The sequence below is a fragment of the Dermacentor andersoni genome, chromosome 5 (genome assembly GCF_023375885.2).
Source record: "Dermacentor andersoni chromosome 5, qqDerAnde1_hic_scaffold, whole genome shotgun sequence".
In the NCBI taxonomy this organism is placed as follows: Eukaryota; Metazoa; Arthropoda; class Arachnida; order Ixodida; family Ixodidae; genus Dermacentor; species Dermacentor andersoni.
In genome coordinates, this window is record NC_092818.1 from 126,680,530 (window position 1) to 126,705,598 (window position 25,069).

General features: G+C 42.4%; 1 protein-coding gene across 3 annotated transcripts; it reads right to left on the reverse strand.

The window, feature by feature from the left end:
• Positions 1-25,064, reverse strand: LOC126531122 (cytochrome P450 3A24-like). Of its 3 annotated transcripts, XM_050178533.3 has the most exons (14): positions 24,743-25,064; positions 19,170-19,266; positions 17,590-17,642; positions 17,387-17,483; positions 15,175-15,291; positions 14,519-14,607; positions 13,745-13,890; positions 13,496-13,611; positions 12,387-12,528; positions 11,414-11,574; positions 7,204-7,295; positions 6,889-7,032; positions 1,782-1,944; positions 1-250 (listed from the first exon to the last, which is right to left on the reverse strand). In XM_050178533.3, exons 1-14 carry the CDS (start codon positions 24,805-24,807, stop codon positions 176-178), a joined length of 1,557 nt encoding a protein of 518 aa, XP_050034490.1. In that variant the 5' UTR covers positions 24,808-25,064; the 3' UTR covers positions 1-175. The 3 variants fall into 3 exon arrangements, with proteins under 3 accessions (XP_050034490.1, XP_054926948.1, XP_054926949.1); XM_055070973.2 differs by lacking the exons at positions 17,387-17,483; positions 17,590-17,642; XM_055070974.2 differs by lacking the exons at positions 17,590-17,642; positions 24,743-25,064 and having other exon boundaries at positions 19,170-19,246.
• Between the last annotated feature and the right edge of the window lie 5 nt (positions 25,065-25,069).

The following is a 25,069-nucleotide window of genomic DNA, read 5'->3' on the forward strand; positions in this document are numbered from 1 at the left end:
TGCAGTTTTTCTATGTTTCTTTTATTCGGACTTCACGAAAGTACAACCGTATCGGTTAGTAATCTTACAACATCAATTTCTGGGAACAAGTTGCACACGCTGGTGTTTAATCGTAACTTGTATACGGATGGAGAATGTGAAAGAGACCGTAAGAAACCTGCATCAGTAAGAAGTTTCATCTTTTAGTTATTCCAACGGTGACTTCTTTCGGTTTCAGGATTCCAATGCCTTTAGCAAACTCGAAAGATGCCTAGAATGGGTGGACGAAACAAAACAACGAACGGTTCGTCAAAGTGATGATGTGGGAAATAGATGTCGACATCGTAAACTGTGTGAGTTAACGGTATGGGCGTAACTAGCCCTAATATATAGTCCAAAAGTGGCCACATTGCACCATAGACCACTATCTCCGGCGTGATCCTAACTGGCCTCTTGGTCAGAAAGAAAGAAAGAGAAAGAAAGAGAGGCGTGTCAGCCAAAGTCGACGCGAAAGAAACAAAGTCGACTTTCATGCGCGCAAAAGAAACGAATGGAGAAACTTGGCATAAATAAAAGAAATAAGAGGATTCGGAAAAATATGTCATGTACGACAACGGAACGAAGAAAATAATGCAAAGAACGCAAACGTATCATGCAATTATGCAGCATTGTATCATCTTTAATGCTTCCAATTTCAGTAAATATAAATACATACACCACGATTACGCCGACCTTTTCTTCTTTCGCGTGAACTTCGGCTGACACGCCCTTCTTTTCTCTTTCTTTTCTTTTTATAAGGCCCACCTAAATTCTACCGCTCTGATATGTTTTTCCCATTCTGCTCTTGTCAAAATCAGAATTGGTTTTATTGTCATGATTAGAAAGATTACATGATGTTAATATACAGAAGGTGGTTCCGAAGTCAAATACTGCAATCGGACCTCCTTTACAACCTAAACGTAATAAAACATAGATTACAGCAGTTTCAGCAAATCATTAACAAGGAAGAATTACAAGTTTAAGTATCAATAGCTTAACTGAAGAATTAAATTTTCATAATTAGGACGTATGTAAAAAGGCACTGTAGCATAATCGCGTTAAACTCCAAAAAATTTGCGTAAGTTACATGACGTACAAAGCATAATTTGCATACTCGAATATATATGCATGGCAAGGACATCAAGCAGAAATCTAATGGTATGACAATGAAGATGAAATGAAGGCACACTGAAAGAATGGTTGTGAGTATGAACTAGACATAAGTATCCGACAAAATATTTTCTTTTAGTTGTTTCTTGAACTCGTGCATTTTAAGTGTTTCTGTATCTAATGGTAGTGTGCTCCAGAATGCGACAGATGAAAAATGGGTGCTCTGCTTACCGTAATTAGTGTGTGTTTTGTGTAAAACGAAGTTGCTATTTAATGCAAACCTGGTAATATTGGTATTTGTTATTGTAAGTAATAGTATTGTATTTAATGTAATTATTGTATTGTATTTTATAACGATATCGGTATTGGTACGGCAAGCGTCGACGAACTCGGCAGAAGACGCCATTATTGAAAAATAATCACCTAAAAAAATTTGGTGCATGTCACGGCAAGTCGTCTGACTTGAACTTCGAAAACGTTTTTGCACATGCGATAAGGTCAGCGACTACAGTTGCATAGGCCGGGGACATCACCTTTCAGAGACTCCGTATACTGGTAATGGGTTGCTGACTGGAGTTTACTAAATGTACCTTCATTGTTAAGTTGGATGAATGTGTTTCGCAAAACTTCTACAAGTCAAAATTCGCACTTGCCTTTGCTTTTCTCGCGGGTACAAACTGCACGGTGTGCACAGAGTGAAGCAGGCACAACTTGGTGATCTGCAGGGCCATACGCATACCGATGCAGTTGCGAGGCCCTGCTCCGAAAGGCAGGTAAGAGTACGGTCGTATGGAACCAGCATTTTCATCGTTGAATCTAGAAAAAAAAAAAGCACATGCAAAACACCTGATTCTTCTTTTTTTTGCGCAATAGAAAATTAAGGCATTGTATCTCCGCAACACCTGTTTTTTAGGTGGCTTAGCGAACTTGATGAATACTAGATTTATTTTTTTTTAATTTTATTTATACATACTGCAGCCCCTTTATGGGGCTATTGCAGGAGTGGGTTAGACAAAAATAAGTCATACAAAAAAACAAGTAAACAATAACATATTAAAAATTCACAAGAATAAGGAAGATGACAAAAATGAAACTCAACATAACAGCAACACTGAGAGTCAGTACAAAAACGAGAATGAGTCAATACACTGTAACAACAAGAAAATACATAAAATCAGGTGTGGTTAACTTTTAACAGGAAATCGTTTAATGGCAGTGACCTAATTGTTCCGGGAATTAAGTTCCAGAATTCAATAGTACGTGGGAAAAAGGTGTACTTAAATTTATTAGATCGAGCAAAGTAAGGCTTAATATTAAGATTATGGTGACTCCTACTTGACCGAGGAATGTCTGAAGGAATATATGTGGGATGTGAGACACGATAATAAAAATTGACGATGCCATGCAGAAACTTCAATGACTCAATGTGACGGCGTATGGATAAAGGGGTTAGGTTCAAAGAAGATAAGGCACGAGAGGGTGAAAAATAGTGATCATAGCGACGATATATGAACCGAATAGATTTTCGTTGTATGCTCTCAATGGAGTTAATGTCGCACTGCTTATGAGGGTTCCAGACAGGAGAAGCATAATCTAGGATTGGGCGAATTAAAGTTTTATACACTAGTAACTCAGTTTCCTTTGGAGAATTGTTAAAATTGCGCCTCAAATACCCGAGCTTCCGGAGTGCTTTAGTGCAAATGAAATTAATGTGTTTTGACCAGGACATGTTAGTGGTAAATATGACGCCAAGATACTTGTATTCTGAAACCCTGTGCAAGGATAAGTCGTTGAAAGTGTAATTGGTCAATGAAGGAGAGGCACTATTAGAAAATGACATTATCACAGTTTTAGTAAAATTTATTTTCATTTGCCAAGTGTTGCACCAGGTACAGAAGCTGATAAATGAGGAATTTAGTTCAAGATTATCTTCTGGTGTGTTAATCACGCGATACAAAACACAGTCGTCCGCATAAAGGCGTATGTGTGAAGTGACGTTTCGAGGTAAGTCATTAACGTATAGTAGAAATAGTAAAGGACCAAGAACCGACCCTTGGGGTACACCAGATGACACGTCAACAGAAGAAGAATTAGTTGAATTATAGGAATTGTTACCGATGAGAAAGGAAACTGGCAATCCAACTAACCAAGTGAGAATTTTTCAAGATCATGTTAAGCTTTATTACGAGATTAGAATGCAGTACAGTATCGAAAGCCTTGGAAAAATCTATAAATATAGTGTCGACCTGGGTGCCGATATCAAGGACGCAGAGGATGTCGTGTGAGAATTCTACTAGTTGTGTTAAGATGCTGAAACCTTTCCTAAAACCATGCTGAAAGTTAGAAAGCATGTTATTAGATTCCAGAAATTCCACTATATGTTTGTGAATTATTTGCTCCAGCATCTTTCATGGATATGATGTTAATGAAATAGGTCTATAATTAGATAAGAGCTGCTTATTACCAGATTTGAATAATGGATGGACTTTGGCCAGCTTCCATGAGGATGGAACAATGCCGGTATTGAGGGACTTTTGAAACATGATGGTTAGGTAGCGAGCAGACCACAATGAATAACGAACGAGAAAAGAATTAGGTATACCATCAGGACCGGTAGATGTTTTAGTGTCTAACTGTAGTATTAGGTTTAGTACACCATGCTCATTAATCATGATATCAGTAATCGAAGTTGTCACTTTAGGAGGGTCAAAGGAAGGAACTTAGTGGGTATCTGATAAAAACACAGATTTAAAGTAGGCATTTAAAGCATCAGCTATTATTAACGGATCATTAGTTGTTTCATCATTGACGATTATAGCTGCCGATGTAGGCTCTGTTGGCAAGACAGAGCACCAAAATTTGCGAGGATTAGTTTTTATAAGTCCTAACTGGACATTGAAAAAACGATCTTTTGCCGATTTCGTAATTACTCGCAGTTCTTCCTTTGCCCTACGAAACCTGATGGCACTATCAGGGTCTGTTAAACGCTTCACGCGCCTGAGGCGTGCAACGCGGCGTGATACATGAAGGATATCACGTGTCATCCAGGGTACTTTGAGGTTCTTTTTCTTTGTTTTTAGCGGAACAAAACGTTGCATGCAGTCACTGACGATAGTTTCAAATTTGCAGACTAGTTCGTTGATGTCACCCATGTGACTAATCGTGTGAAATGCATCGAAAGGGGAAGCAAGAAAATCGATGATAGCATTATCGTCAGCGCGAACGAAATCAGGAAATGTGGTGAAAGTCGACAGCGGCGCGAAAACAGGACAGTTAATAGTAACTACCACAGCCTTGTGGTCCGAAATTCCATCAACAATATCACATTCAAAACCACACTGATAAATATTTGAACCGAGAAAGACCAAGTCAAGCAGCGAGTCACCTCTTGTTGCTTCGTTAACAATTTGCTTTAAATCGAAGAACAAGGCAATGTTCAGCAATTCTTGACAGATGGATGTATCCCGGCCAGAAAACGTAAATGATGGCCAATGGATACCTGGTGCGTTGAAATCGCCCATCAAAATAAGATTAGACAGTTTGAATGTTTGTATGTTCAAATAATCATTAAGGATGCGCAATACATCGACAGATGAACCTGGCGGTCGATAAAGAATGCCGATTACAATGGACTGTTCATTAAGAAAAATTTAGAAAAAATTTGAAATTTTTGAAAAATTTTGAAAAATTTTGATAGAGTTTCTTAAATGAATTTTACTTTTATTTTCATTTCCCTTTTCCCGTGCTAGCTCGAATAAGAGCCATCTATTGCACAATAACAAGTTTACTGAACGAATCACTTCCACGTCAATCAGGGAAACGCATTTAAATTATATGAGTTTTCAACGTTCACAGCTACACAAAGATTTCCACATGCGCAGTGCTCTTGTTGCAGTACTTGCCTACCACTTATGGCATGCACTGGCGTGTTTTCAAGCTGCTGTCTTCGTACTTATATTGTTTACTAGCATTTGTTCTTTCATTTTTCAACTGTCCAGGCTTACTTGAAGAACCTATGTGCTGTCCTAGTTTCCCATTTCCTGCCACAGGGCTGCTGCAGTATACGTGTATAAATAAATAAATAAAACACAGAAATACGCTTGTTTATTATGTCTCTTAACTGCAGCCAACTAACCTCATGTGTGGTCAGGTATTTTATTAGAACATCCGTCGCAAGACATCTCTCTACTAAGTGAGTGATTAACTGCCAAGTATGTCTTAGTTTTAATTCCTTGTCCCTAACAAAGTGAGCAAGATCTCGGGTAAGGTCATTAGGTTTGCACCTGTGTGATAGTATTTTCGGCTGGCTGCATGACATGTAGATGATACTAAGGCCTGAATTCGTGCTCTTTCGTACGGCAATATCTTTGAAGGGAACCACGCAAAAGGCGAGACAATTAGGCGAATGGCAAACTCCGCTTTTTGGTTGGAGTCGCTCCTATATTCCTGGCTATCTGTCCCAACCAGAGAGGCAATTCTGTCGAAATATATAGCTTCCAGAGCGCTATGTGTGTGTGTTCGCCAGTCACTGTCCAGTATTTTGCACTGTTCCTTTCGAAGATGAGGACTGATTCATGGCACTCAATTGCCATCGCGGCTCTTTCCAGGTAGACTCATGCGACCTTTGTACCGCGTTTCTTTCTCAACTTTTCCCGTTTTTGCGGACGCTTCTAAATTCGCTTTATTATTCTTTTATGCTCTTCGCGTTGTGTCACGCTATATCTTTGTGAAATTAGCTTTTACCCTGCCACATGGACACTACAAGGGCCTTTGAACCAGGGGCGTCTTCCGAAAAGACGTTCACGTGGGTGGCACAAGATAAAGGAGTATCTCCTTTTCTGTAAGGGTCCGTCGTGGTAATGGGCCTAAAAGGATAACCTAGTGCAACGAGAGAAAACTTGACAGGACGCAATTGCGCGTTAATAATAACTTGAGTGCATTAAAAATCATTTTCTACTTAGCAGTGGCGTCATTTGTCTGGCGGTGAGCTTTTAGTTATCCAAAATTTTAGCAAAGGGAGAATGTCTGAAGAGGCCCTCTAAATTCTACTCAAGAACCCTCCTAGGAGGGACATAACTTTTATTTGGGTTCCGGCTCGTGAAGAAGTCCCAGGTAACTAAGCCATTCACGAGCTGTCAACAACGTGACGCCTCACGTTGGTGAGGCGTCACGCACTGTCTGCAAGACACCGAAAGTAGACGTCCTATCATGACGCAGAACCAGTGAAGGCGAAGCTTAGCCCCGATCGTTCGGCGAACGACTTGAGGAAGAAAAGCGTGGGTATAGAGAGGAGAGCAACTTTTAATCGTCCGTAGCTCTCTTATTATCAGACGCTTCACTTAAATCGTAGCCTGAATGCTTCACTGTAGCTGTATTCTACGCGTCTACAAAATTTGTCCAAACCATTTCAGGGACCCTTTAAGCAGCGCTCATCTCAAAGCTCATCTCAAAACTGCAATTATTTCTGTTTTCTTTCAATTGGAATTGGCCAGATACATCATTCTTAAATGCGTTGTCAGTTGCAGTTTGAAGAGGCCGCGCAACATGTTCTGTGGCGCCTGAAAACAAAAGAGGCCGCGCCGTACCATGTGTCAGAGGCGAAGTTCTTTTTGGTAAGAAGTCCTTCAGTGTAAAAAAAACGTTTACCCGCGTGTCAGGGTTATTAAACAAACTCGCCTGCACCCCTAATCCATGTCCCGCTAAAGTTTTTTTGTCATTACCCGACTGTTCATGGTGTGTCACGCTTAGAAAATTAATTACCTTTCAGGAATGAATTTTTCAGGGTCAGGAAAGAACTCCGGGTCCCGATGCATAGCGTATATGGGGATCGTAACAATGCTGTCTTTGGGCACCCTGATTCCAGTGTCGCCCAGGACATACTCCTGGCACGTGGTCCTGTCAAGTCTAGAAAGAAATAGAAAATTAAAAAAAGGCTTTAGAACATCCAACGCCAAAGTATTCTGGATGTAAAAACGTATCCACAGGTAATATGCGTGTATGTGCACCTTCCTGTGAAAAAGAAACTCGTCGTATTCACGTGCTATCTTTAGCCGCGAAAAGACAAATAGAGCGCACCTCGGAGCAGGTGGGTACAGCCTCATAGTCTCCGATACGACACAGTGCAGGTAGGGCAGCTTAGAGATGACGTCAAGACTTGGATTATTCCCCTGGAAGTACAGAAAGACATCATTTGAATTTTAATGTTTATTGCAAGGTATATAACATGTATACAGCTAAAATTGCCTTTTCAAGCAACATATAAATATTCGGTGACAACGTGTGGAAATCAAATAGTGTTTCTGTTCTAGTCTGAAACGACAGTAGTACCTTGCTGAAATAAAAAAACATCCTTCCTTCCACAAATACTGTAACTTTGGTGTCTGAAGATTGCGGCAGCGTACACAAAACCGCCAGACTTTATAAACATGCCATGACGCATTCACAGCCGCGCTCACTTTCTCATGTTTGGTGCACAGCACCTCAGTTCGCATATGCGACTCGTGTCCTCGGCACAAAACCAATGTACAAATTGACACACAGTTAATAAGGGCACATTGAACTTACTGGCATTTTCTGCAATTTATGTAATCGCACCAGTCTGCTGGACAACGTCGTTTCGTGCCACATATACTGCCTTATTTAACTATGCGCACAAAAGTCATTCTAGCTGCGCTCCGTCTATCAGAAAAAAATGCTATAAACCCGTGTAAGGGCCGCACTTTTTTCCCCAATTTTGACGAGGTGCGGCCCTTACACGGGACGGAACCTTTCAGTCAAAATGGTGCCAGCGACTTCAGCACAACCCGGATGTACCACTGCATCGGAGGTCAACTCGCAGCTCGCACCATCTAGTGGCGGCACGCGGAAGTGTGCAGCGCGCGAAAATTCGCCGATGCGCACGTGCGGCATCAGGGCACCAAACGCTATTGTTTCTCCATTGGAATTTTCTCCGAATTCTGGCTTGCTAAGTTTGGGGTGTGGCCTTTACACGGGTGCGGCCCTTACACGAGTCTATAAGGTGAGTGTACGCATACGTCGATACAAAAATGTTCTGCCAGCAGTGCACCTATTCCATGCTTTTGTGAATTGCTGAATAAATACCTGAACAAAACGCTTCGTGATATTCTGGGTAGCAAAGAACGATGTGCATATTAGGAAGCTAAAAGCCAACGTTCAGGAAAGAATTGGGTTTTTCGATTTCTCCAAAACACATGACCATCTCCGAAAGCGCCAATTAAGTGATCGTCCATCGTCCATGCTACATTTATTCATTAGATATATTGAATCACCCGCTCAAATTGCATGCAAGGGTTAATTATTGGTCCCAAGCACTACAACAAGGGAAGAAATAATCTTTCGCGATCACCACCGAAACGCCCCACTTGAAACGTCCCACAAAGACGGTAGTGCCTTCATGAAAGCGGTCGTGTGAAGCGATACATTTCACTCAGAATGGAAATGGGCGTACTTCAAGAGCAAAATGCTGAATTTACTGAAATTTTATTGTTCATTGTCTATTCCTTGCAACCACTACACAGTAACGGTAAAATTAAGTCGCGTTCACGAACGTGCACGCAATGACTGAAGGGCATATTACGAGATTTGTAGTTTGTTTCTCCGCAGTCCTCGGTGAGCTAAACAAGGCATTTTGTTTATATCTAGGGAAAATTAGGGCCATGGTATGGATAAGTTGTAGGCAGTGTTCCAAACGGGTGGAAAAAATGCGCATTTTCCAATAAAATACGTATGCAAGTTGTACGTAGTGTTATTAGTATGTTTTACGAGCGGTGTAAGATTTAGACGGCTGCGCTGGCATAAATACAACAACTGAGGTCAAATTTTGCGAACATACGCCAAGTCTATGTCCTATGGTAAATACGTGTTGATCAAATACATCGTTAAAAATAAATTGTAAGCAAGCGTTCGGGAGTATCACGCTACTGCTATTAGCTAAGTCTCCTAATGTCCCAAGAGAACTCTGTGTTTCAGATATTTTATACTTTGAAGGAATAGGCAGCATTTTAAGTGTAATGTGGCGTAATTTTAACATTTTGACTTATTTAGAAGCGTTACGAATAATGATTGAACCCTCATCTTTCTTCTAACTTTTTCATGCGTGATATATTAGTTTCGCCTGCTGTCCTCACTGAACTAAAGAAGGCAGCTTCGTTATGTTTGGTGACTGTTAGGACGACTGAATGCGTTATGTGGAGGTGAAGTTCAAAACAGATGGGTAATTGGGGCTATCGCAATAAATAGCGTATGCAAGCACTCCACAGTGTTTGAACATGTCTAATGAGCGGGGAAGAATTGAGCCCGCTGCCCTGGCAGAACCTAAAAGTCGTCAAGACCAAAGTTAGCGAAAATTGGTGGTACACTATGGAAACTCTCTGTGCGAAGTTAAAACGGTTTGATCAAACACAGCTTTTGCAGAACAATTCTTATTCAAGTGCTAGAGCGGCTGGTATGACCACTATCAGCTATGCTTCCCAGTATCCCGGCATAGCTGTAGTTTACAACAGGTTTATATTTTGTGTGAAGAGTAGGGGGTACATGGTAACTGTAATGTGGGACAAAATTTTTATGCTTCTGGTCTGGTTAGAAGCTTTGCAAATAATTAATAAGGAGTCGTCTTACTTTCCCTATTTTCAGGCGTCATAAACGTTCCGCCTTAGTTTCAGCGATGTCCTCGGTGAACGAACCAAGACATTTTGTTTATATTTGGCAAAAAATAAAGGGCGCGTTATGGGCAATATGTAGGTAAACTTCGAAGATAGGATCTTAATTATGACATTTGTAGTAAATTACGCATGTAAGCTAACCGGAGCTTTATGAATGTGTTTTGCGAACAAAGAATTTATCCCGTTGCCCTGGAAAGACTGTGGAAGCAACAGATGTCAAATCTCGCGGAAATTGAGGGGGGGAGAGGAGGCCTTATAAAGCAATATAGCATTACATATATAACCCCCCCCCCCCTTCCCAGTAGTTGTAGTGGTTGTTTTCAACAGATTGGCTGGACATTCGCTGTCGCAGGGCCGGGATGGCGAGTCAATTTTTTTGTGTGTGAATATTGCAAGTAATCTATGTTCGTTGTACGTCGTTGCGTATAACCTCGACAATACTATTACCTAAACCAGCCATACATTTATGTAGCAGATTTAACAGCAAGGACAATTCTTTGTAGAAATATTCAAATTCTTTGTAACAAATGTGTATTCTTTATGGGCGCTGTACGTAATGGGCGGGATGCGGGACCACTGTCGGGCACTCATTGACTCAAGCACCGTCGACAAGCTTCCCCCCCCCCCCCCCCAACCCACACACACTCTAGAAATAGTTGCTACGCCACTGCCATTATTAACGACTCTTTGGCGTCCAAGATGTAAGTAATTGTTTGATGTGGTGGTTGTAATGTTGTAATGGTGGTTTCTACGGAGTTTTAACTGGGTTTCAGCAATCACAACAAGATATATCGTGTATGATTCATCATTGAAGTTGTTAGCAGGATTGTTATACTTAATGTGTCTGCTGATGTGCCCATAGGGTTTCCTATTCACGGATGACATGGAGAGACGACATGGGGATACAATATTCATAATAATATTAATAACTAACATAACATATATCATCACCAATTACACACCCATCTTAAAAATTTTGCAAATCGCATTACGGTCGCCAATCATCTTCAAAGGATGGATGCACCGTCAAGACTCTTTTTCCAAATATTGGTCTTCCACATAAAGTGTGCCTCTAAAGAAAAGCCAGTGTGGGCGACCCCCCCCCCCCCCCCAATGTTTCGTCCTGCTCACCCTACCCCCATGCCGCTCCACCTTCTACCACCATGGAATACCAATTGATGGAGTGCCCTCCTGCTCCCCCAACTAAAGTGGCAAACCACTTAGCGGGCTTCCGCAGAATTGATTTGCCATAATCTGTGTTCCCTAAGCTTCGAGTTGTCGATTAATTCGCTCTTGCGATGCGATCTTCTAGCCTCATGATTAGGTAAGATGGCAAAGCGACCGCCCCAGAAAGGTGTTGGTCCCGGGTTTGAATCTCGGACCAGGACGAATTTTTCTTCAACTACAAAGCGTTCTTTCTAAGAAACCCGTGTGGCTTTTCTTTGTATTTTCGTGCTACATTCGGGAGGATGACCATTTTTCTCCCTCATGATGTATTCCCTCAACAGAAAAGTATTGGCGCCGCCACCCCTTTTCCACATTCTGACTGTGTTTCGTACATTTATAACCTTGTTTGCTCATCCTCACCGTCAAAATATACTCACATGTGTGGCGAAGCATTCATCCGCCTCTCTGCGGAGCTTGTCTTGCGCATCGGGATTAAGAGCGAGAAGATGGGCGGCGAATGCGAGGACGGATGAGGTGGCATCGTGGGCGGCGACGAAAAACAGCACGCATTGCGCCAGGGCTTCGTCTTCTGACAAGGCTGAAGGGCAAGTTTAATCACATGCTCAACGCAAACTGCGTTGCACGCCGACCGCATGCCGTTGTTTTACGCCATCAAAATGTCAAGGGATAACTCTAAACAATTCATATAACCGGTTTGACTTTTGGGCAGGAAGTACGGGCTACATCTTCAAGAACATTGTTAAACCGGTGGAAGTGAGGAAAGCTTAAGATGGCAGCTCTTAGAGACGCAGCTTTATTATTTTCCAATTAAGCTGCCTTGAAATAATGTAGTTCATTTGCAGCAGCGTGCTTGCAAAACAAAAAGGAAGAAAAGACGACATTCACCAAATAAGGAGAGGGACAAATATCTGCACTGTGTGCCCATGCTGTTTTTTAAAGCCTGCTGCTTAAGTAAGTAAAGAGTAACGCATTAGCTTACTAGCGGTGGATGCCTAAGTATTATAACCTCCAGAAAAAAACGAACCGTTAGGCTCGGGCTGTACATACATGAGACAATCACATTGGAGCGCACATCTCAGGCGTACTCTTCACGCAGCGTCTCTAGGCGTCCGTGCGCACAAGCCAGCCTCCCCTCCTTCTTTTTTTTTCCTTCCCACGAAATCGCTAAATAGGCGCCATTTGATTTGCCATTAAATCGGATACCTAATTGTATGTACATTAGCCACGATAAGGTGGATATAATTATTCTTGATAAGCCAACCAATATGAACCTGCAGACACAATTAAGGGTACCGACACTGCACTCCAAATACTCTCCACGTGGTTGCTGCTTGGCCAACGATACGTTACAAAACTGCTCAAGTCATTACTATTTAATTACTCACTCACCTTTCGTGACAAACGTCACGTTCTTTACTTCAGAGTCAATGTCGAATATTTTTGTGTGTTCCTTTCCAGGCGCAGTTTCAACACCATCGCCAAGAGTTCCTTCCTGGGCATCCATCATGAGTTGCAAGAAGTCTTCATGACGCTAGAAATAGAATTCGTGTTCGATTTGCCACCACGTACATTCTCTCAACGGAATTTTTTTTTTATTTGTAGACATTCGGCCGGCAGCCAAACTTTACATAAAACGATAAAATCATTAGACGCTAATGCATTCACTATGCCCGGCACCCTCCCCCCCCCCCCCCCCAACTCGCCCCTTCCTCAAATTGGTCAGGACGAATAAAAAGATAAAGTGTCGCACAATTAACTAATTCAAATTTGATCAAAATTGTTCTCTGGTAGATGAACGTCTGGCGCAATGCCATTATTCCATGTTTTCTATGCACACATGCGTAGTCTTGAACAGTTTGAAAGTTATACGGCACCTCACTTCCTTCCGCCATAGCTGAGACTCAGAATCACGCTCCGTATTCACAAAAAGGCTCTTACACTAGAATTATTCGTAAGACAGAATTCCAGCCAATCCTGATGCTGGACATGTCATTAGCAAAGGAAGCCGCCCAATGGCAAAGAACAATTACGAAAGAAAAGCCTTAAAGAATTCGGCCACACATTTTTGCTTGTCTTGCCAAATGTCGTTAATAACTATATTAGTCATAGCCTAGACCTTAACCCTGCCTCTGAATGGTCTCAACCCGAACAAATCGGCTCACTAGAGTGTCTTCTAATTTGTTGATTATATACGAGAACTCACCTACGCAACATCGTGTGGCCAAAGATATCGTTATACCTTGGTGCTTTTTATGTCGACATAAACAAGACCGAAGCAAGTAGTGTTTTATGACGCTTGAGTTGATAACGTAACCATACAATAAATTTTGGTGCTTTGGTACAACAGTGTGTACGACAGTGTGTACAACAGATGAGACCATAGTGTGAAGCACAAGTATGCCCAGAGATAACGCCCTGCATTCCCCCTCCCTTCCCCAATCCTGGAGGTTGTCCTGGTTTCCTCCTGGGGATAAAAAGTGTCCGTGCAATATACTTACGTGCTGTCTCCGCCTTCTTTCTTGAATAATTGCCACACAGACCTCTTTGAAGTATCGAAATGGCTCGGAGTCGAGAAGTTTAACCTTAAAGACTTTCAATAGTGCCGGGCATAAAACTGAAAAGAAAACAAGCAAATGACATCTGCAAGATGGGGAAGAGAGGATGAATCCCTACAGTTGTGATGGCCAGGTGCCATACCATTTTATTTAAATAAAAGTGGAGAGATATAGAGACATATCTGCCGTTACCGAACAACACCACAGCCAGACTCATCCCGCCAGAGAATGCCTTCGAGGCTTTTGTCACAAATTCGTTGCTTGCATCTTTGTACGAGTCAAGTTCGGTGCCGAAGGCGCATTTCGCTATGACGTCCAGTGCATAATGGCTGTAAAACCTGAACAAGAAACAAGAATTGTCATTTGGTTTACGTAGTCACAGGTTGCAAAGCTGTAAGCCGCTCACTGAACTAAAAAATAAAATATGGCTTCTACTAGTTCTATTACAGAAAATACGTATGTGTAAATGCTTAACGTCGCTGTCACGGCTGTATTATATAGCGCGTGAACAGCCCAAATCGCCTAAATTTTTAGGACTAATGGGTGAAATACGTGCCTTCTTGAATACACAAAAGAGGCTAGAAACATACAGACCCAATACGAAAAAAGTGGGGCCACAAAGAAAGACATTGTCTTGAAACAGAAGTTTTCGATCTATAGGCTTTTTGAATTCGATGCTAGATGTAAAAGTAGATCTACGCATGACAGGTTCACAGGAAGATCGCTCCTGGAGTGACCAACAGTGGTTGAACAAAGAATGTCTCTGGAGCCAAGTTTCGACACAAGAACTTCTCGTGAGGGTGTTTCACGGATGCAAGAGCGATAATATTGATGGTAATTTACAGTATCGTCAAAAATACGCTGTAGGTATTTGCTTGGCATACAGTATATTTCCGTAAATGAATATGGAACATTGCAAAGTGTCTCTATCTTTAAAGGAGAACATGGAACATAGTAAGTGTTTACCACTTGAGATCCACGTCTTTTCCCTCTTCAGCGGCTTTCCCAAGGTGCTCAGACGTTATTTTCGCACAGTCCTGAATCATGTCGTTCATCTGAAGCAGAGTATAGAATTCAACAACAATGATTTACTTCACTCAGTAAGGTCTAAAAACAACGTTGAAGTGCGATAGGAGCATTGGTGGTCACAACGCAACTTTCACATAACCCTTGATAGTGTCATGTGCGATTTCAGCGTGGCTGGTCACTTAAACATGCTACAGTTTACAAGTTCAATATGCGACCCTCAATTTCGTCAGTATCATAAACGGGAAAGCATGGAAATGCCAAAGCTTGTTCCCGCGGCTTTCAACATATTAGCGCTTCATTTTATACCGATGGTATACGTATTACCTTTCAAACACTAAAGTGGATGTCTATTGCTTGCTTACAGAAGAACAGCTGAAATGCAAGAACGCTCGCACTCGTAGATTTAGGCGTACGTTAAGGAACCCCAAGGGACTGAAATAAATTAATCCGGAGTCTCCAACTACGGCATCCCTCATAATTAGATCGTGGATTTGGCACGCAAGAACTCCGAATTTATTATTAATTTTTAATGTGATATCAATACTGTTTGGCTCTGATACGTGTCCTGGTGCTCCTTTTCGAAAAGAACTTACCCTGCGCAGCTTGCCCATGGTGAATGCAGGACTTGAAGAGGGCCTGATTTTCCTCCAAATGTCTACAGGCGCTGTGGTCATCATGTTGTCCAAAATTGGTTCGAAAAAATCTATTATCTGGCGCAATAAAAACACAGTCAATCATCCTATAGTTGTAAGTGAGGTATGCCAGTATTATTCTACAAGTACATGAGCTGACGTAACTATCTTAGTCGCACAGGCTATAGCTTGGCCAATTCAATAGCAAGTGTCCGTCAGGCTTCGTCTGTTATGTAGATAGTTATGCTTCGGATATTTACCCATGCTTTATTGTGCTGTTGTGTTGACGACGATGGCTAGGGAGGTTCACATGTTTGCAAGTTTTAGCATTAGTCGAACGTATTAAAAGCAAGCAGTTGGCACTGCAAGCGTTCATTTGATGATTCACGCCAAACCTTACTCTCACTTTCCTTTGCGAACTTCAGCAAGAAAAAACACTTGTCGTTAGCATGCCAGGGGGGGGGGGGGGGGCTGTATTCTGCAAGAGTCCACCTAGTGGACTGTCCATTTCGGCCGCTGCTGATAGGATGCAAGTGTACGAGAGAGGAGGCCACGACCGGCCCTAGCCAATCAGCAGCGGCCGAAATGGACAATCCACTAGGTGGACTCTTTCAGAATACCTCCCCCCCCCCCCCAATATGTCACATCAATTGAACGCGTGCCAGCGCGTGTGGTCTTTAGGGACCGACTTCTCTGCCATCTGTCCTCTAGCTTAAGAATACCAAAAAACGATAGTACGATTTGGCACTGCATAAGAATTACTAATTCCAAGAAACTTCGTCATTGTAGTGCTCTTTAGATCAAATATTTATTGATAATCATTACGTTACAATAATTACCTTATAACAATAGAAACCTGAGCAAGTTGTTAGGAAATCATGTTATAAAACGGCAGGCCTTAAAAATAGTCCAGAAGAAGGGAAAAACAACACAGCGGTGTTTGTGCTGTCCTTTTCGTTACTCCTGTGTCGGTGCTTTGTAAGCCTGCCTTTTCATACCATGAACCATCTTTTTCGGGGGGAACACGCTACTGACCTTCTGCAGGAAAGGGAACCAGGGTCCGTATTATGTAACAATTTGTTTCATCTTACTTTGCCCTTTGTCATTGGTTCGAACGAAGCCACGCCCCAATTTTATCGCCGAGATCGGCCATTGAGCGAGACAGTTGATAAGAAATAAATATAATCGAACGAAAAGAATCCTCACAAAGTGCGGCCCCTTGACTTGTAGTTACAAAACTTCTCTTATATGTAACTCTTGTCCACCATTGGCCAGAACCGTGGCCGTCGTATCGTTTTCACGCTAATCATTATCTAGAATGTTGGATATGCCCGAACGACGGCTGATAAGGAAATGTTCTCGCGTTGGAGGTTCTGCTAATGCCGCTTAAGGAGCGCTGCGATTCAGCTAATAGGCACGACTCCAACACTAAGGGTAGCGTAAGAGTAACGAAATGCGATAAAATGCACAGGACAAGCGCTCTAAGAGTGCACGCGCTTCTTCAGTGCATTTCTTCGCATTTAGTTCCTCTCGCAATATCCGTATAGTTATGAATACAGGGCGTGCTTTAGTGAAATTGTTACTTCATTCTTTCCGTTAGTGCGTTCCCCATTGACTTCCGACTTTTCGAAGTTTATATTGTTTTTATTTCAGTGGGCATAGGAAATTGCCGGTTTACTTCTTCTTTTACATATTTGCGATGTTACTACTCCGCCTTGGAATATACTTCGAATATATTTTCTCTATTACAGCTTTTTTTCTTATTTTGTTCTACTCGCAAGTATGTGATATTTTATTTGGAATGCATATTTAGCGCCAGCAAACAAGGACGGAAGGGAGACGACACCACAATGCGCTAACTTCAACAACTTGATTTGAATCGAGTTGTTGAAGTTAGCGCATTGTGGGGTCGTCTCCCTCCCGCCCTTGTTTGATGGCGCTAAATATGCTTTCCAAGTCAGTTTACCAACACGCCCAACAAATGGCAATGCTGATATTTTATGCCTGCTACGGTCTTTCTGCCTATTCTGCTCTCCCTATGCACGGTGTGTACCTAGTGCCGACTGTATCCAACCCTCTCCCGAATTCAATGACCTGTTGCGGGCTTTTTTATGCAAAGAGACAACGGTAAGAACTAAGCCAAGAGCATATGCAAGGTCATCTCTTTACGTACCCGTCTGTTACAGAGGATTGGAAAATCCTTGACGAGCACAAGCTTCACCATATCAGGCTCACCAACCGACAATGCGGGCCTGCCTCCCTCGAAATACCTGGAGGGTTAAAATACGTGTTAAAAAGAACGAACCGTGCATATCTTCAAGTTAGAATCATTTGCCATGGTTCACATGTCTGCGGCAAGCAACTAACGCTACATACCCAAATATCCTTCCCATCTTCAGGTAGCGTTCTTGATCCATAGTGTGCACAGGCTGGTCAAAATAAAAGAATATATTTAAAAAAAATAAACTCGTCTTCTCGCGGACCCACTTTCTCTTCATTTTGTTTCTTGCGCGATATAAAAAGATTGATAGCGCATTATTTGCGTTGCGCAATACGCACCTTTCTTTTTATTGCTGCTCATAACGCACAAATACGGACAACAGTTAAAGGAAAGAAACGTAGCAGTTGAAACATGAGGATAAGGAGGCATGTTTGCCTCCTGGATGGTAAATAAATTTCTCGCTGGATGTTTTCTCAAGAAATATAGATCCATCGTACGACAAAGTTGAAATTGAACATGATAAGCTTGGAATATCTCGAGCGCATTCTTTTGGTTTTCCTGTCCTGATTGGGAATTTTTTTAATGTTTCCATTTATTGGGGGGCAGAATGTACAAGTGAAAACACTTCAGGGGCGAATCGTTTCACATAGTAAGTATTCTGCTGTCTCCAACTTCTTTTGTATAACATTGCGCGTTATCTTACGGTGATGTGCTTTTCGGTGTATGAATGAAAGTACTTCTACATCAGAAATGAACAAAAAGGAAAAAGCAAATATAAAAAGAGAGTATATTAATCACCGAGAACTAAACGCGAAATTGGACATAGTTTGTCGTTTCACAAATGATTCTCTGTCGAAGAACCCAAACTGTAGTGAAGCGTGCAGATAATACTAACTGTTTACTCACATCATAAATACATGACATATTGCTTCGCAAAATATACGACACGTAGACTTTGGGAGGGCTTTTATGAACACTGTAAAATAAGTCAATAAGCTAATGGAGGTCCCCGGCCCCTATAACTGGCCAACTGCAGGCCATGTAGAGAGAAAATATGTTAAAAAATACCACATGACACAAACGTAAAAAAATATTGCGCATGTATCAATCAGTCTGTCAGAAGTAAAAGGTTAGTTCTCGTATAATCATTGTATTGTAGAAGTCAGCGTGTACTCAAGATTTAGGCGCACGTTCAGAAACTCCATGTGTGAAAATTTTGTCTTAATCGTGTTCAACGGCGTCACTCTTTATTGTCCCAATTCTTTGTCTTTTCTTAAATTAAGTGATTGCGTATGCTTGTGCCGAATTTCATCTCTAAGGATTATCTGTAAGGTGCAGCCAATTTACTGAGAGCGAAGGTGTCGTATCCTTTATTTATAGTTTGTGTACGTTACTTAGGAGGGTCAAAATTTTCGCTGGCTCAGGAAATTTTAGGGGTTATTTGACGCACAGTTAAGTTCGCATGTTTCCGTTTTAGAAGTTGCGAGTCAGCGCCTGTCCCATGCGCATTTATTTTACTTTGCACTGCCGAAAAACTAGAGTGACATTCGATGTGCATTCTAAGATTGTAGCCTGGAGACCGACGGAGCAAAACGGTGTCAGGTTCATGCCGCCATCATCGGGATTCTGTGAAGGAGGCACAGTTACACCGGAAACAAAGCAAAATGAGCAGTTTGAGCTCACCTGCTTGCTCTGGTGTGCATATAATCGTTCGTAAGTGACGCATACGGCCTACCTTGTACAGAAGGCTGGTCGCTGGTCCGAACAACCAGGAGAACTTTTCGTGAACCACATTTTGATTTTTCCAGTAATTTTTGCTTCTTGCTGCATACCTGTCAAATTATTCAGGATACTGAAGATGATTGTTGGCGGGAAAGACGTCATTAAATACTATACCGACAGAAGTCCAAAAACAAGAAAGGGGCTGACAGATGGAAGAGCACACTGTGGTATAAAGTTTGTAAACAGGGATGAAGTGCCTCAGACAGGCTGGCCAACGTTTCGATAGGAGGACCTATCTTCGTCAAAGGCGGCCTCGTCATCCTCGGCGTGTTAGTTTTAAAGGGTTAGTGCAGTGACGTCACGTGCGGGTGTTGTCGCTGGCGGCTGGTTTTAAAGAGAGAGATTACAAGAGGAAACAAGCGCTGTCGTCCGCCGTCTGTGAGCTTCATTCTCAAGACGAGGAGACAAGAGCGTGAGAGTGGGCACGCGGGAGAAAAGAAAAGAAATAGAAGCAGAAAAAAAGGAAAAAAAAGGAAAAAATAAAAAAGGGGGGTGGGGAAAACCAGGGCGGCACCAAGACAGACAAAAAAGGGGGAGTGAAAGAAAGAGAAGAGGGAAATCTTTAAGAAATACGGGGGCTTGGGAGCGTGTTGGGGATGCGAAAGGTTAGGAGGTATTCAGGGGGAGTCGTTGGCGGCATGTTTTTGAGGCATTAACACGGCCGGTCAAGCGGTACGCGCGCGAGTAACACAAAAGACAAAAAAAAAAAAAAAAAAAACCGGAGAAAGGAGAAAACCCAGACAAAAAAAAAAAGAAAAAAAACATGAGTTGAAAGTGACTTGAGTAGCATAGTAATAATACGTCGAGTAATTTTGAAATAGTTAAGGTGGCGACGAGGAGTCTGCGGTGCAATGTATGGGGTGACTGAAAGGCAGCGGCATGGTCCTTCAAGGGGCACTGCCCCACGCGCTTAACGTAGGTGTCGTTACGGCGGCATCCAGAGATGCCGATACTCTGGGTTGAGGCGCCGAAACAGGCATATTGACTTCGGAATGTGTTGTCGAGGGGATCTCAAGAGAAAAAAAAAAAAAGAAAGGATAAAAAAAAGGGGGGGGGAGGGGAGGGTAGGGAAGGGAGAGGGGGAGGGGGGTCGAAACCGGTATAACAAACAGGAGGGTGACGCGCGCAGAAGGGGGCAAGTGTACATGGAAGAAGGGGATCGTACAGTTGGTATAGACGTAAAAACCTGAAAGAGTACAATAAAATAAGTAGTAGGCAGGAAAAGATTTTTTCCCCCACTTTTCCCCTTCCCCCTCCCTTTCTCCGAAATGGAAGAGTACGTGAGGTTAAGAATTAAAGTTGGCTGGTGGCCTAATGTGTTTTGTGTATTGGTTGATGATATGAGAGTTTCAGATTTAAGTTACAGCTTTTAAAGATTCTAAGTTGCCGCGTGCCAAATTAATTCCTGTCGGGTGTAGGCAATTAAACTTGTGTATGAGGTATGATTCCGTATACTTCCTTTCGCGAGGGGAACGGAAATTTGTTTGTAGTATATAGAGCCTTGCTTTTTCAAACATATGTCCATGTTCATTAAAGTGGCTGGCTACTGCTTTGGGTAAATTGTGTTTTGTGTCCGCGCGGTGACCATTGAGTCTTGTATTAATTTGTTGTCCAGTCTCACCTATGTATTGTTTGCTACAAGCGGCGCATTCTAGACAGTAGACTACGTTGCTTGATGTGCAGGTGAAAGCCGAAGTTACCTTGTGTGTGTAATTCGACGCTGTACTTTTTACTGTAGTAGTAGATTGAATGTGTTTGCATGTAGAGCACCTGGGGCGGCCACAGGGATTGGTTCCCAACTTCTTCTTTTTCTGTAGTTTGGCGTGCACAAGAACATCTTTAAAATTAGTGTTGCGTCTGTAGGCCACTCTGGGAGGGTCGGGAAAAATCTTCTTAAGTTTCTGGTTGCTGGTGAGAATCGGGTAGTATTTACTTAGGATGTTATTCACGTTTGGGAGTGCGTTTGAGAATTTAGTAGTAAGAAGAGGCGTTGTTGTTCTTGTGATCCTCGGGCGGGGCTTGAGGACCTCGGCTCGATCAAGTTTGGTTGCAGCGATGTAAGCTGTTTGAAGGTCACTGTTTGGGTGGTTCCTGTTTGATAGCGTTTCTTTAAGGTGATCGAGTCTATCTATGTAGTCTTGGTTTTCAACGCAAATGCGACGTAGTCGTGTGGCTTGGCCTTTAAAGATGCCTTGTTTGCAATGTCTGGGATGGTGGCTGGTATATTCTAAGTACTGTTGTTTGTCGAAAGGTTTCCTATACAGCGTTGTCTTTAGTTCACCATTGTCAATGTATATTGTTGTGTCCAGAAAGTTTATGCGCTCAGTTGAGGATTCTGATGTGAATTTTATTGTTGGGTGAACAGAATTTAGAAAGGCTACATATTTATCTAGACTGTCTTGACCATGTCCCCAGATTATGAGTATGTCGTCTATGTACCGTAGGTATGTGTGGGGCTTGGTAGTACAGCGCGATAGGAAATCTGTTTCTAGAATCCCCATAAATATGTTCGCGTAGGTTGGTGCAAAAGGCGTACCCATGCTTGTACCATGTATCTGTAGGTAGTAACTCTCTTCAAATTCGAAGTAGTTATGTGTGAGAACTAATTCAAGGAGAGACAGGTAGACTTCAGTAGAGTGTTGTGCACTGTGTTTAGACAGCGTTTGTTTTATCGAAGCTAAACCATCAGGGATTGGAATGTTGGTGTACAGCGCCGTGACGTCTAGTGTTGCGAGAATTGTGTTGTGGGGTAGTGTGCCTTTAGTATTAATGTCTTCTATAATTCTCAGCAGGTGGGGCGTATCTTGTACAAATGACGGAAGTGCTTTTGGCAAGTCACCAAGGTGGTGATTAAGGAATGTGGAGATGCTCTCTGTCGGGGTGTTGTTGTTTGATACTATTGGACGGCCTGGGATAATAGCAGTGTATAGTTCAGCGGATGGAATTTTATGAATTTTCGGAAGGAGGTAAAAACGTCCGGCAGTTTTGTTGCTTGGTTTAAGAAATTTGTATTCTGATGGTGTTATCAATTCATCAGCCAAAAGTGATTTCAGCCTGTTGGTAATTGTCACCGTGTAGGAAAATGTCGGATCGTTATCTAGTTTGCGGTAATGTTCTGGGTTGTTTAGTTGTCTGTAAGCCTCGTGCTTGTATTTTTCTATTGGCCAAATAACTATACTTCCACCCTTATCTGCTTCCTTAATAACAATGTCATTCCGGCAGCTCAGATTTGAAATGATATGACTCTCCGACGCAGTTATGTTTTTAGGTCGCTTAGATGTCTTGGATTGGCTTATAATTTCTTTAGTGATAGTTTTAAGGTATATGTCAAGTTCTATGGCTTGTTCTGGTTCGGGAGTCCAAGTGGATTGGGCTCTAAGTGGTGTCGTCCCGGTGTCTGGTGTGTCTGCAAAAAAGTGTCGGATACGCATTCGTCGGGAGAATTCTGAGAGGTCCTTGTGAAGCTCGAATTCATTTATTGTGTTGTTCGTGGGGCAAAAGTTTAAGCCCTTGCTGAGTACGGCTATTTCTTTTTGACTTAATGTTTTAGAAATGTCTATAACATTGGAGCCGTTTAGTTCTGTGGAAATTTCCTTCCTGTCTGGTACTTCTAAGCTCGAGGTCTTTTGTGTTACTCGCGCGCGTACCGCTTGACCGGCCGTGTTAATGCCTCAAAAACATGCCGCCAACGACTCCCCCTGAATACCTCCTAACCTTTCGCATCCCCAACACGCTCCCAAGCCCCCGTATTTCTTAAAGAATTCCCTCTTCTCTTTCTTTCACTCCCCCTTTTTTGTCTGTCTTGGTGCTGCCCTGGTTTTCCCCACCCCCCTTTTTTATTTTTTCCTTTTTTTCCTTTTTTTCTGCTTCTATTTCTTTTCTTTTCTCCCGCGTGCCCACTCTCACGCTCTTGTCTCCTCGTCTTGAGAATGAAGCTCACAGACGGCGGACGACAGCGCTTGTTTCCTCTTGTAATCTCTCTCTTTAAAACCAGCCGCCAGCGACAACACCCGCATGTGACGTCACTGCACTAACCCTTTAAAACTAACACGCCGAGGATGACGAGGCCGCCTTTGACGAAGATAGGTCCTCCTATCGAAACGTTGGCCAGCCTGTCTGAGGCACTTCATCCCTGTTTACAAACTTTATACCACAGTATACCGACAGAAGAAAGCGCCAGCAGTAAAAGAAAGATATATAAATATGTTCCATAACCAATACATAATATCAATGCCCGGGCTGTGTGTATCTCTTCCTTTGGTCTAAGAATAAGGAGAATACTCTGAAAACATTAGAAGAGTGAACGTACTAGCCGGCGGTATGCGGGCGCTCTGGTTTTTACCGTGCACGTTAACTTGACATGAAGTGCCAGAATTTTCTAAAGAATCGGTAAATATAGACGCATGACTACACAAGCAGGCTTACTTTAACAAATGTAGTCAGAACTCCCATATTTCTGATAGTGCTGTAAAGGCGGAAGAGAACTTCAGCGTTTTGTCGATGGCATGTTGCTTTCTGGAAACGTTTCGCCGGAAGTGTAGCTTGAGTGCGAGAAAAACAACCTAAAAGACAGGCTTGAAGGTTTTGCACTTTGAAGCTAAGAGCATTTTTTTATAAGTGTTATCTTATTTCACTCAGCGCTTTGCAGAAACAATCTCCCTAAGGACGTACACATTGCACACTTAAATTCAAATTAAGTGTAATGACCACGTGTACGTCTTTCTGTGGCTGAAGCCCAAAAGTAGAGTATGTTTTACCGTTGGGTCTCGGCAATAGGTTTAAGCCACAATGATGTGTTTGATACTGTGTGTGATGTCCTTGAAGCAACAAAACGTTTGCGATCCCTATGAAATTTTTTCCAAATCATTTATATATACAGCGTTCAATGAACCTTTTATTTCACTAAAATGCAACTGTCCACTCATCTTCTCTTACTGCTCATCTATACAATATATTCCTTTCTGTCCAGTTTTATTTTTGTATGCTTCTCTACTTCATGGCTGTGATCAACTGCGCGTTTCCTACAACTACACAAGTAACGACCCATCTTCCATTGTGGGTATGTGCCATATTTGAGGATGTTCATTATCACCATCGTCGTTGTCGTCGTAGTCATCGTCATTATTAGACATATATAAGAAGCAGCCGCTGCAAATATCCTGAAGGCGGTACAGTGCTAACTGTAATCTAATAAAGCCTCAAGGTCTCGTGGATACATTTTCTAATTTGTCTGCGCAGGGCACGATAAGGTCGTCAGCATCTCCGTAGTCGCAGATTTTCGTGAGGCCCGTACGAAAAGACAAAGAAACGCGAACATGGCTAATATGCGGGAGTGTTCCATTCAGACATGCGCTCTAAACCTGTACTTCAGGAGTGCACGTCTCTAACATTCTGGCACGAGGTACACAATGCTTCTTTCCAGTCTGAAAATGACACAGACTGAAATATAGACGAAGCCGTGTATTCGGCTGAATGAAACAAGCGAAAGAAATGCGCCATGAAAATCAGGCGAACAAGATTACTTACAGGTAAAACAAAACGCAGGCAGTCACAACCAGGAGCAGCCACTCGGGAATGTTCATCAGCGCCATCGTTCTCTTGTTCAGCGCCGTTGCGTCTGAAGGTGAAGCTTGGTTTGCAGCTCGCGCGCGGTGAGCTCACAGTTGAGCGCAATCGAGGAGCAAAGTGCAAATGCGAAATGTTTGCTCGAAAAACAGCTCGGTGGAGTCAATGCGCACTTCGCCCTTCTTCGGAACAAACATCTCTCCAATCGAGAGGTTCTCGACACGTGGGTCTCTGCGGAGGAGGTACGGATAAACTCGAGATGGAAACAAAGCGCTGTCGATAGTATTG

Bases quoted from the DNA above. Each gene is read 5' to 3' on its own strand.
- LOC126531122 (XM_050178533.3), bottom strand. From the start codon at position 24,807: ATGGCGCTGATGAACATTCCCGAGTGGCTGCTCCTGGTTGTGACTGCC. The intron at 14,608-15,174 runs GTAAGTTCTTTT...ACTCTGCTTCAG, and splicing joins CCATGGGCAAGCTGCGCAGG to ATGAACGACATGATTCAGGA. The intron at 11,575-12,386 runs GTGAGTGAGTAA...CTTGCCCTTCAG, and splicing joins CGTGACGTTTGTCACGAAAG to CCTTGTCAGAAGACGAAGCC.